At 38.7% G+C, this 13,129-nt stretch overlaps 1 protein-coding gene across 4 annotated transcripts in view; it reads right to left on the bottom strand.

The window, feature by feature from the left end:
• AFF2 (ALF transcription elongation factor 2) overlaps window positions 1-13,129 on the bottom strand; it is a 353,085-nt gene that overhangs the window by 261,168 nt on the left and 78,788 nt on the right. For all 4 annotated transcript variants that reach the window (XR_012765473.1, XR_012765474.1, XM_075435219.1 and 1 more), the window contains exon 2: window positions 3,043-3,163. Coding sequence is in view for 2 of the 4 variants with exons in the window: in XM_075435219.1 (XP_075291334.1) it covers window positions 3,043-3,163 (121 nt within the window). In the remaining 2 variants the exon portion in view is untranslated. The remainder of the gene's footprint in view (window positions 1-3,042; window positions 3,164-13,129) is intronic.

Genomic DNA, 13,129 nt, shown 5'->3' with positions numbered 1-13,129 from the left:
TTCCCAACTTTCCCTTAATCACTGTAGTCTGCATCTCACCTCCTGCACTCAGATCTTTGCAAAATGTACCAGCCATCCCTTCAGCTCCCACTCATTAGTAAAGGTAGCCCTGCTGAGGGTGAGGATCTTGTGCCCATCCCAGCTGACTTTGCTGGGCAATGTTTTATCTCATTCTGCTCCCACTGAGAGCAAACAAGAGACAAGAGGGGTGCAGCTTGTTGTGAGCACCAGGCCTTGAGTTTCATCCACACAGAAACATCTGTTCATCTCAAAATGGAAAATGAATTCAAACTGAACGTGCAGCGCGTTTGTTCTCACCTCGTGGCCTCTTCATTTTAATTCAAAATAAACCTGAACAAACCCCTGAATCTAGTTTTGCACTTGCTTAAGAATACAAGTCACTGCTTGTACTAGCTCACTACGATCTAGATCCAGCTTTCATTAGTTCCTAGGAAACTGTACTGTGGCTGCTTCTTACCAATGCAGAACTTCAAAAGAAAATACCAGACTATCACTTTTTTTCCTTTTTTTCCCCCCCATAGTGTAAAATGTAGGCAAGATCTAGCTTTCCTATTCAGTCTTGGTTCTCTTTTGTTTGCAAATTTAAGACAGATGTAACTATTTTTGCATGCAATTTCCTCTTAATTTTTATCTTTGGCAATTTATAATGTCACTGCTTTTTTAGGATAGTAATACATTATGTTTTGCTCATTTGCACAGATTTGACAAACATCTCTGCCAAGCAGGTGAAAAGCAATTAAAAAAAAATTCGCTGAGGAAAATCACCACGATAATTTTTTGCTTTTTAGTTGTTCAGTTTTTGACAAAACATATGCTCTGTGCATGCTTGGTGCAAATACATGCACACTAACCAGATGTAAAAATCAGGTATTATCATTCTTATGGTACAATAGATGTTGGGGGGCATGCTTTTAGTTCCTGACACAAAATTTTGCAGATTTGCATACTGCTCTACCTACTGAAATCCAAATGGCCACTTAGATGAACAAAAACTTCTGCATGACCCGCAGGAAGTCTCCACAAAATCAGTCTGTACTAAGTTATTATTCCCATAAATAAACGTGTTAAAATATAGTCCAATGAAGAAATAGTGCATTGATTAGTTTTTTATAAAACAAAACAAACAGTAAAACCCACAAACTGTCCTAGTGCATAGTCCTTATTTGGCTGAATAAGTCTGTCATGGATGAGTGCAAAGCACCTCACTCAGAAAAGCAGCAGTATGTCTTATTGAAGTAAAATAGGAATCTGACAGAGTTCAATAAGTTTGATGGAATTTAACACAGTTTAACAGTGGTTTGACAAGGTTCAATAAGTTTGATGGCAAGGTTCACCTTATTAATTACTGCATGGAAGAAACATACAAACGAAAACGGAGTTAGAATCAAGTTAGAATGATTCACACAGAGACCAGAAACACAAAGGGTAAGGAGGACCCTCCCGTTGAGTTATGAGGTCCAGAGTGGACCCCTTTGCTTTCTACACTCCTTTTGGAGCCTAGGTGCAGCTGGATTCAATCTTAGTGTCAGTCTTGGTCACTGGTTTATGTCTAATGGAATTATCCATTTTTGCAGCCTGCTGTAGGTGACCCTGCTTCGGCAGGAGGGTTGGACTAGATGACCCACAGAGGTCCATTCCAACCCCTACCATTCTGTGATTCTGTGATTCTGTGATCCATACAAGATTTACAGTAATATTGACTAGCTACATGGATTAGTAATGTTTCTTAGTATTAATTCAGCGTGCTATCAGTCACTTACTGAGGGTCTGTCACAGGTTAGGGATCTCTGCGCCTTGGGTAAGGAAGGATCTCTTAGACTCAGGTAAGGAATTTCTACCCTTGACAAGTGTCCCTGCTCAAGGGGACAGTTACCTGGCACACAGTCCAGCTGCAGTGCAGGGAGAGCTCAGATTGGGCCTATAATGATGGTAATGGTTATAAGGTGAAGTAGTTGGCTGCTAGTCAATACTACAGACAAGACAGATGTCTTCGTTTTATCTCTGTTATCTCGTTCTGTACTTCAGTTATCTTGCACTTTGGGGTTTTGAAATCACCTTTCGAAATATTTTTCAAGACACCTTCACTCCCTTGTATGTGAGCCAGGGGCTTTTCCAGCTCACAAGTTCACCCGAAGGACATGAGGCCTGTTGCTCCTCAGTCAACCTGAACCAAAGTACAGCTAGAAGTCAAGTGTATCCATCACACTCTCCCAGTCTATAATTATTAGACACCATCTGATAATAATGCCAGTCTTTCCTCCTCCTTTTCGGGCAATTTTCAAAGAGTCCTCATCCTCCCTACAGCTACTAACAATGAAAAACAGAAAGATGAAGTGGTGGCCTTTCAATGGATGTCACTGATTGGGAGGAGAAAGAGATATGGAAATTTACATTCTGATGAATTCTTCAGGGAATGTCTTACTGAAAATCAAAGCAGCAGAAATCATAAAGGGGCACATCCCTTGGTGATGAATATCTCAGGCAGCAAAGTTCCTTAGAGAGATTAAGACTTGTCATAAGTCCCTTTCATACCCTTGTTATGCTCCCCAAAGATTCGAACAGTCTCCCAAAAGACTTCTTTGGATGGTTATAATTGCACAAGAAGGCTTATGGACTCATTATTTATAGAGAGGACATTGGTTTTAACAAATTAGGATTTCTCCTTTATTTTTAATAAAAGGACTAAGTGCTAGCTTTGTAAGTACAAACCACTTGTAGAGATATAAGCTGCACATACTTCTATTGAAGGACTTCCCTGTGTGTTTAGAGGAAGAAATCTTGAACTGGACTATAACCAAAATTCCTGATTCTGTCAATGCTAGCATGCAATGTTGGGCAGAGCATTCAGTTTACTCTGCTGCCATATGCTGATTTGGATTATCAGTGTATTCAAGAGTACAAGTACCAAGGCAGATGCGATACTTTCATTTTTTGCAGGTGATGAGAAGCTTTATTTGTATTTGTAAAATGCATTCAGGTAAAACACATTCTGAAAATGTAAAGCATAACAATGCAATTTACCTTGTAGGGTTCCCCAAAAAGGTTAAAACCTGAAGCAAAGAGATCTTCATCCTGCTGGACTTCCTGGTTTCTTCTCTCCCATTCTTTCCGCTTAAGTGCACTCCGGTCTTGCTCATAATGACTGAAAAAGAGAAAGACAAAAAAAGACAACACATTATTTCCCCTATAATTTAGTTACGTGTTCATTACTATCAGTAAGAGCAGCAAACATCATAAACAATGCAGCTCCTGAGGACGATTCTGAAAGAAAGAAGCAGCCACTGAATAATTTTCCCAAATGTAAATTTGGAATCATAATACTATATGAAATTGGACAGTAGGATAGTCAGTACACTTCTAAAATGAGAACAGACAAAAACGTTCATTTCAAATTAACAGAGCATTATGTAGAAGAATAAAATGCATTTTGATGCATTTGTATGAACAGTCTGTAAAATACATGCACGCACATGCACATACACACAAACGCACACACGTGTGCCCACAAAGAAGGTGTCTGTGCAGAGAAAGCAAATATGAAGTCAAGGAAGAACAGTAACATCCTCAAATCCATTTAACTGTGTAACACTTGTCTCCATCCATCCCAGCGCTCCAGTTCAGCCTCGTGTGATTTAGACCACCTAATTCTGTCCCATGCACTTGGTAAAATTTATGTACAGCTTCATTGTGGGTGTCAAGGGGGTTTTAAAAAGTGGTTTTGTAGCAGGCTCCCGGAAGAGACTTTAGTGGTAGTCGATTCCAGCATCAGATAATTCTACACACAAACAATCAGAAAAAGGTCTAGCGCCTCGGTGTAGCAATGGCGAGTGGCACTTATCTGTGTGTCAGCTTGCTTTGTGCACCTGCCAGACCCAGATGACAAGCTCAGAGACCACATTCACTTCTCCCCTGAAGAGCACTAAAGTACTTCGGTCTCTTGGCTTCGCAAACTACCTCCTGCTCCTCTGAAGGAAAAGATATAATTAAAACCCTGAAGTGAAAAAGGGGGAAAAATAGGAAAGGAAAAAGGAAAGGAAAAGATGCATGCTTCAACTTGCACTGACAACCTCTCATGTGACAGGCATTAAGGGACACTTCTGTGCTTTCAACCCATATTTGATTTGTTATGAGGCTTTTGGCTCTGCTTTGCGTCAGTTAATTAGCTACCAAATTCCAGGCGACAACCTGAATAGCGGATTCAGTATATGCACTGATGTTATCTGTTGTAAGCAGTATTTTCCTGACAGATTCTGGACATGCATGTACACATCCATGCACGGCCTCTATGTACAAATGCATACATACAAACATACACATTACATATGTAACAAAGAACACTTAATTCTCCTATCTTTTCTGAGAATGAATTAAATCTTCATAAAGCTCCACTGCACTTGGAAGATAACCAAATATCTACAACTTTTGCCTTTTTAGCTCAGCATGATGTTGTATTGAAAGCTTCACACCGAGAGATATAATGAGGAATGAACTGCACAGTGATGAGGCTTTAACAGTGTATAAAGTCACTGATTTCCGAGTGAAACTACAATTACTAATTTGAAGCACCAGCTAATTAAAACCACAGCTATGTATTTAGCCTCTTGTTATACCTACTGCAGTTTATAATTATGAGGACCTCTTTATCTACTCAATTAAAGTTCTTATGATTCAGGCAGGTTGTGTTTGAACCTGCAAGCCCTGCAGAGAGCACAGCAAAGCGTATGTCTGTTGCCTGATGACTCCCTGTAACCTTACACTCATATTCTTGTTTTTGTACAGGGAAGGAAAGGAAAAAAGCAAGACTAATGCTACAATGAGATCCCTAAATAAAAAATATGAATTAATAATTGGTTTAAGCAATTCAAGATCACTCAGGCTGAGATTGAATAAGACTTGAGTATGGTTGTAAACAGAAAGCAAAGCCACCTACATAGGCTGAGCTGAATGATTTCCATCTACCTTTTCCAAGTTGGAAGGCTGAAAATATGCCACATTTATTTATTCATAACACCTTCTGATGTAATGATGTCAGTGGCAACAACACCAAGCTCCAGAACATTGATAAAAGTGTTGTTCTTGGTATTTTTGCAGAAGCTATAGTACTATTTGCTGGTTTCCCGAAGGAAACTGAACGGAAATTGTTGTAAGCAATAGTCACGTTACTGTAGTATACGTGATCATGTTGCTGACACAGTACTGCAAACCACAAGCGACCCGTTCGCTAAAAGGTGAAGGAGGGCACGAGTCTCCCTTCATTTCACGTCCTAAACCAAGATTAAAATCCACAGGTATGGCACTGAGTACAAACTGTTTCCCAAATTGGTACACGAAGATGACGATAAAGGTGACTCCATCTCTCCTCACAACTCTTCTGGAGTAGGGGGGCTGCTTTAGCCCAGGAATAATCCAGCCTGGGAGCAGCAGGAACACACTGTGTTCATCCTCCTTATGGGAGGTCTTTCCAGGGATTTCTTCGGTAGTCTGACTCATGGATTGTGTGACTTGCAGCAAGATCAAATCAGTATGAAGTTATGAGCCCAGTCTCAAAGACAGCAGAGTGGATCTGGTGTAAGCAGGATTATATATCCTGCACAAGTAATCTTTGCTTATGGGGACAGTCCTATCCCAGGCACCATCAGCATTCACTTCAGAAAGAATTACTCATGAAACGTAGAGCTGTGTTTTACAGCTTCCCAATGGCAACCTCGACCTGGGGATTCAGGGTGAAATCCTGGGCCCATTCAAATTAAACTGAGTCCACTGAACACACAGATCACAGAATCACCAATTACAGCCCAGGACAGATCTCACCGTCATGTGAGGTTCTAGCATTTTGTTATCTAAAAGCTGGCCCCCGTCTCAAGCATGCAAAATATTTAGGGAACCAACTGAAGCATTATGCCATATCCTATCTGAGAAAAAGCAGCAAAGGCTCTAAGACTATTTAGATATGTTTTGTGACACATTACAAAACCACAAATTCAAAAATGATGAAAACAGCAGTAATTCAAGATGGCATAATCACTTTAAAATACATTAATTTAAGCTAAGACAGTATTTACAACATTAACAGCAAAAGGTTGAAAAAAACAGTGTTTTCTAACACAAAATACTAAGTATTTCTCTCTTAGTGAGTGTGTTTATGAAAGGTATCTATCCCGTGCACACAAGAGGTGAGCACAAAGGCACATCTCAGGCACTGGACCCCAGCGATATTTACAGACTGTAAAACTGTGAGCATCCACTTTACAACACAAGCAAAGCCCTAAGTGAACTGCTAACTTTGCATCAATCTAAATCTCTCTCTCATATAGTCTCTTGTGAGAACAAAAAAAAAATAAAAATTAAAGGTTCATTTTGAACTTCCCACTCACACGGTCCCATCCCAGCCTTAAGTGTACAAAGTGTCTATTCAAAAGGAAGTGGTTGCTCATCCTGTCAGGTCAATTACTTGGCTTATTTCTCTGCACATGTACTTTTGCTATGGGAATGCTTGACAGGGTACTGATTGTGGCTACAGAAAGTCAAATATTGTAAGATCATACGCAGATTAGTGTAACAACCTCTTTGGGTTCCTTTGTACTCCCAAGAGGGATGCTGATTAGATCTTTAGATCTTAAGGCTGCAGTGCACTGAGAAGGTAATGGGATGCTCTCCAGAAACTCTTAATGCAACCACAATGCAATCTCTGGGACTTATGTTTAATATTTAGCTTAACTAATCTTCTGTGAAATACAGATATGTGATTCGTGATGAAGGTGTCAGTGAAAACTATAGTCAGATACCACGAGGAACACCAGAGTTCAGTCTGTCTCAGTATGAGAAATACTTTGTGACTCCTCTAAAGTCAAAAGAGTAGGAAATCACAAATACAGACTTTTGCAAACATTTTTAAAAAAGGGATTTAGAAGAAAACAGCTGCAGGCCACAACACTCACTGTATTTGAGAGGGCCAGTTCCCTAGACACAGCTATTACATGACAATGTAGTATAAATACATGAGCTTTATTGTTTTGTTACCACTTATTAGATTAATAATTCAATTTGAATAGGGAAGTCTGTACATAAATCTGAGAAGATCAGGAATGGTGAGCAGTAAGAATGCTACAGAAGCACAAGACCACGGACCTACAAATTACCACTGTGCTGGATATGGCAGAAAGAATAGCAACCATAACAGTATTATTGTTTTGGTATGTTTAACATAGAGGCAGGCTGCAAGTACATTTCGAATAACAGCACTTGATACCTAATCCTTTAAAATCAGACCAGCATACATGCATTTGTCATTCTTCTCAGCTACGAACGCCCTAAGGGACAGCGGTGAGCTGAGGCACCGTGACAGGCCAGGTGCTCAGCCTGCGTGAACCTGCAGCGTGTCAGCGAGGCCCATGGAGCTGCTCCCTTCACACCCGCTGCGGCCCACATCCACTGCCGGCACAACGCAGATCAAGCAGAGAGGGCGGCTGGGGCAGGAGGAGGTTATATCAATGCAAAAGATAACAGGCATGCATGTAGGTTTTGGACTGGAAGCTAAAAATGTGGATCTGATGATAAGAGATGGAAGTCACATACACGCTGTCTATAAAAAGGAAAACTAGAAGAAGAATGAAATTTGGGGCACTGGAGAGCAAAATGCAACGATCTGTGGTGAAAGGGAGAGGATGTGGTGCAAAAGATTTGGCGGGAAGAGAAAAAAACCTTTTAGAACAGGCCACAGAGCAAGAGGTTACAGGGAAGAATTAAAGGAAAGCTGAAGAAATAAGACCAACAGCTAAAGGCTAAGACCTAGTATTTGGGGTTTATCTTCAATGATGTGCTAACTAAAGCCATAGAAGTGGTCTCCAAAAGTGCAGAAGACTAGGCAAGGCAGACAAGAGCCTGAAAGACAGGAGAAAGAGTAGAAGAAAGTCAGATCAGACAAGTTTGAAGGAGTAGTGACTGTGATAAGAAGAAAAAGTAGAAGAGAAAAAAATGACCAAACATCTAATGCTGCAGAAGAATCATGAATGAGAACACAATTCAGTTCTGTTGATTCAGTCAAAACAACAAGAGCCCAACAGGAAAAGAATCGATAAAAAGCTGGAGCACAGGGGCTCTGTAGTAATGACCGACTGCATCCACGAGGATAAATGAACAACATTCAAGAAAAACAGCATTTATCCACGAGTTAGGGAAGAAGTAGTTGCTGTTCTCAATAACGTGTCTGAATTCACAAAAATGCGCACTATGGTCAAATCAAATATTCCCCGTGCTAGTCCACGCCTAAATGATATGCCTAAATGATGAGAGAAGTTCTCAGCTGAAATGTTTGTCTTTTGTGGAAAAAAAAAATAAACAAAAGCTTCTAAACTAAGACACAGTGGATATAAAATGATATAAATTTGAGAACTGAAAGTCCTTTCCCAAGGTTATTTCTTCACAGTTTTGACTTTGGGACAGAGTCATTGCTCTGCCACGAGCTCTCAGGAAGTTGGTGAATTAAACCCAGAAATTGGGCTTCCTTGAAAACTAACTCATATGCCTGCACATGGCATTAAACATCTCAAATCAAAAATCATTCATGAATATATTCGACTCACATGAGAAACACAACTCAGGTCAATGAGAATACTGCCATGCTTAAAATACATGCTTGCTTTTCCACACCAGGGCAATTCTTTTTCAATGCGAGGAAAAATACAAGGCAAAAAGCATTTCGCCTGAAGCAAATACATTACAATAGGAATTCACCTTTACATAACCCCAGGTTTATCTCACCATAACTCCACTGATTTCATGAAAAAGCAGAGCACCACAATATTGTAGGAGGGAAGAACAACAGCATTCCTTGGTGTATTCAGATTCTCCCAGTACACATGCTGGTATTTCAATACAATTATTCAAAAAAAAAAAAAAAAAAAGAAGCCTGAGGTCTTAAATTTCATTACAGGTCTTAAAATATATTCAGCAAATGCAGGAATTTCAAAACCTGATCTTCAAGCAGAAATATGGCCAACTTAACATCTCTTCCCTGCTCATATGAAGTCTTTGTTTCACTTAATGATAAACATAAGCAGTACCACCCTTAAAATAGCAGAATTCCTACTCCTCTGTTTATCACCATTGAACTTGCATCCTTGACTTCGTAATTTTACTACTTAACAGAGCCCAGTCAAGCCATGACAGAACAGCTTTACAACTTCTCACTATCTTTCATATTTAACATCTACTCTAATGTTGTGTTGGTCTTCACAGCATGAATAGTTACTGAAAGTATCTAGCACAGAACACATCTATCACTGCACTTCAAGATGAATGATTTATTTCAAAATATAGAATATTCTGTCTTTGATGTTCAGCAGTTCTGTAGAGAAACACTTGAGATGGTCACTGGTTATCTATCCACATGAGCTAAATCTCTTAGCAATTTGCATTAAAAACAATGCCATTCCTGTAGCATATTTGATAGAGAATACAGAAGATTAAAGCCTCCGAACAAAATAACACCCAAGAGACCCCTGGGCAATTTATGGAAATGTAAAGTTAGGAGGCTAACGGTTTGGCTTATATTGGTCATTCTTCATTGTTTTTAGTTACCTCCCCCCCCTCGCACCTAGAAAATGTTATTTTCCACTCCATTTTCTCTCCTCTTTTTGGTATTATGCAGCCCCAAACCCTTCCTTAACGTGAATTTGGAAGGAACGATTCTGGCGGAATGGATGACAGAGATAAGCTCCTGAATAGTAAGCGTATAAAGAATAGATGAGGTTTCAAAGGGGAGCATTTATTGTTTCCTGTATCATAGCACATTGTCTTTCAACATGATTAGTTATCAGTCTGAGTTATCAAAAACTGGGATGAAATAAAGCGCTTACGCAGTTATGCTTCATTGATGTCAGCTAGGGGAGCATGAAAATCTCCATGAAGTTGGGTAATTGATGTGTAAATCAGAGCTCAATCACTCTGTAATAGAAATGGTCCCACTGAAAGTATGGTTGTTGAACAGTATTGCAGAGGGGTGGGAAAGAAAGAAAGAAAGAGAGTCAAGATAAGACTTATTTATTAAAAATTATAGTAAGTGGCAATTTACACAATTTTCTCTTCAAGAGAGAAGTGCTGTCAGATATATTTAAATGCAAGCTACAGACCACGATATTTGGATATCCTTATTCGGCAATAATTAACTGTTTCTGTTTTATTAAAATGCTTGGGGACACTGTTATGGATATTTAAAAAGCAAATTAAATTAACATGTTGATCCTTTGAAAGGCAACACGTGTAAATGACATCAGCAATTGTAATTTGGTTAACAATGTGTGTTCAAGGTATGTTTTGGAGTCCTATTACAGTCTTCTTGTCAGTTCAAATTTGCAGTATGAGAAACAAAAGCAAAACTAAAGGAAAAGAGGGGGAAAAAAGAAAACTAAAGAGAAAAATTATTACATCCACAGCTCCAAAAGGACATTAAAAGACAAACAGTCATTAGAACATCAGTCATGTAAAATAGCTTCCCAAAATATAGTATTTCTAAGAGTAAACATCTGGTAAGTAAATAAAAGAGCTAGTTAAGGTAACATTATGGGGTTTTGTTGTCATTTCTTTTCTTTTAATAAATGAATGCACACAAAGGCATTCACATCAACTTCCCAGAAACACCTGGAATCCAGTATTCTAGTTATGACTTACACTAAACCACTGATAAACTGTAACAAACTTGCCATCAGTGTGAAATTTATGAGCATTTTTGGCATCAAATTAATTACATTCAGGACACAGAGCCTGGATTAGGAAGCTTTATTAGATGGGTAATGTGCTGTGACTGTAAGGGGACTCTGATTACTACAAGGGGATTGAATAGGGAAGGAGGTTCAATCTAAATTCTGAATTTTATTGCCCTTATGAGTTTAACAGGATATGACAGTTTCTTCTTGTTTTAAACTTTTTTTTTTTTAATTCTGTTGATCTCTCCTGGGATTTGAAGTTTCTTCAAAATTTAGTGACTGCAATGAAGCCATTAAGTCTTTGCCAAAGTATACAGTAATTCAAACATATTTCACAGCATATGTCCTAACGGCTTCCTAGCTGCCATCGTACTTCACATGCCCATCAGCACCAGCATTCTATGTATCAAAGTGTTACAGATGAACATAGTTGTGTTTAGTTGCATGCTGTGCACTATTCTTTACACACATCAACAGCAAACATGGTGTAGTACTGCTACAAAGTGTATATTTGTACATGTATTACTCCCAAGGCATAACATTAATTTGATGCGATTACAGATATTCTGACAACTCTTGTAACAGTCTGTTTTTCCTTCACCTGGATACCTCAAATTATGAAAAATTTCTTTAAAAGGTCCAAGTTTCTTTTTGTACATGTACCACTTTCAAACATTTAAATATATTTTAATATATGGAAACATAAAATCTTTAATTTATTATCACTTGATTTGTACAGATTGCATTCTTACATCTGAGCTGAAAACCATCTTGAAGTTCTACTTTGTCTTTATCTTTTTTTCATATTTATAATTAAAACTTTTCTTTAATATTGCTGCTCAAGACTTTCCTGGGCACTTGTAAGATACTTCCTTCAAAACTGAGTCCACACATTTGTATTTTCTTGAAATACTGGCAATGATATGCAACAAACAGCTGACAGAAATAAATCTAGCCTTTCAAGAAATGTTACAAAACAATCATTGATTAACACAACCTTTTGGAGACAGATGAATCAGCAGACTCAACTGCTTGAGTATTTTATCACAGAAGTGCTTCCGTGCTACTCCTACAGCTCTAATAAATGCATTCATTTACTAACAGGCACCTCTACTCCCTTGAGCATTTTCACATGCTGTGCAGCTCTTTAACCACATGTTCTTAAACTTAACATGTGCTGAAGAATGCCACCACAGGAAAATTAAGAATTCGGTAGGATGACTATTTCATTCATCAATTTTAGATTGAAGGAGAAGTGCACGCAGGTCACTGTGTGCAGTGCACACAGACTGATTTAGAGACCTCAATGCACAGAAAAATAGTACCATAAGTAAGCCTAATAGAATTTAATTCATTGTTATTAAGGACACTGTTTGGCTAGAGAAATTATCTTTTAAATGAATTGTTCTTTTCTCAGTTGAAACCCTATATAATTGCCTCCCTTTGTTGCAGTAATACCTACTGTAAAGGAAAGAGATGACCAAATAAATGCAGCATGCTCTTGTTTCAAATTCAAGTAAACATGCATCCCCCTTTCAGGGCTGTTGTGGAATATATTGCCCATCTTGGGCACCAGCAAACTGCAGGAGACACAATGATTTTGTAGCTATATGACACTTAATGGTCATCAGCTTCGAAAGAATCTAGAACATTTCAACCTCCAAATTGTAAGCCTTCTTCCATTAGACCTTAAAAAGTCCCACAGCAACAAGGTGCCTGTGACGCATTTTTCCTAGATTCAGAGTCAGCAGTTCAACGGATTATCATCATCATCGGCTTCTAGTGAAGAAGATAATCTATAACAAATACTGCTCATGTCTTCAGCAATCATGTAATGTTTATTCCTCATTTATAAATAAAGCATGACAAAACAATTTAACCAAAGCAGCACAAAGTTCATCTGCATTGCTGAGGTTTACATCCACTTTAAGGGCATAGTTCAACTTCAGCTGATGCTACTGGCAATTTTCCCAGTGAATTCAATGAGGGTTGGATGGGACCTAGCCATTTAATGATGACCAAAAAGCCAGGTCTCGTAACACAGCCAGCTCTAAGCAGGAGCAATTTCTTGGTATAAAATAGCTTTACTGTTATATTCCTCATGCTAACAGAAATTTTTTATCCACTGCCAAGAGCTTAAAAACTCCTAAGTGCAAACCAGCACATGCCACTACCACTTTGAGCTAAGGTGCTATTTTCCTTTTTTTTTTTTTTTTTGTGATGTTATAGATCGCACACATGACATCTCAACCGACTGGGGAATAATCAAATTTGCCTGTGTCTCACAGTTAAGTACTCACACACACACACCAGGCAGCAGATCAGAGACTCTGTCACTGAGAAAAAGTAAAGCAAATGTACCCTGCTCCCTGAAAAGTACAACCACCTTAAATTTAAGTCAACAT

Source organism: Opisthocomus hoazin, chromosome 14 (genome assembly GCF_030867145.1).
Source record: "Opisthocomus hoazin isolate bOpiHoa1 chromosome 14, bOpiHoa1.hap1, whole genome shotgun sequence".
Taxonomy (NCBI): Eukaryota; Metazoa; Chordata; class Aves; order Opisthocomiformes; family Opisthocomidae; genus Opisthocomus; species Opisthocomus hoazin.
The sequence above is the reverse complement of the archived record's forward strand: the minus strand, read 5'-3'. Positions and strand labels throughout refer to the sequence as shown.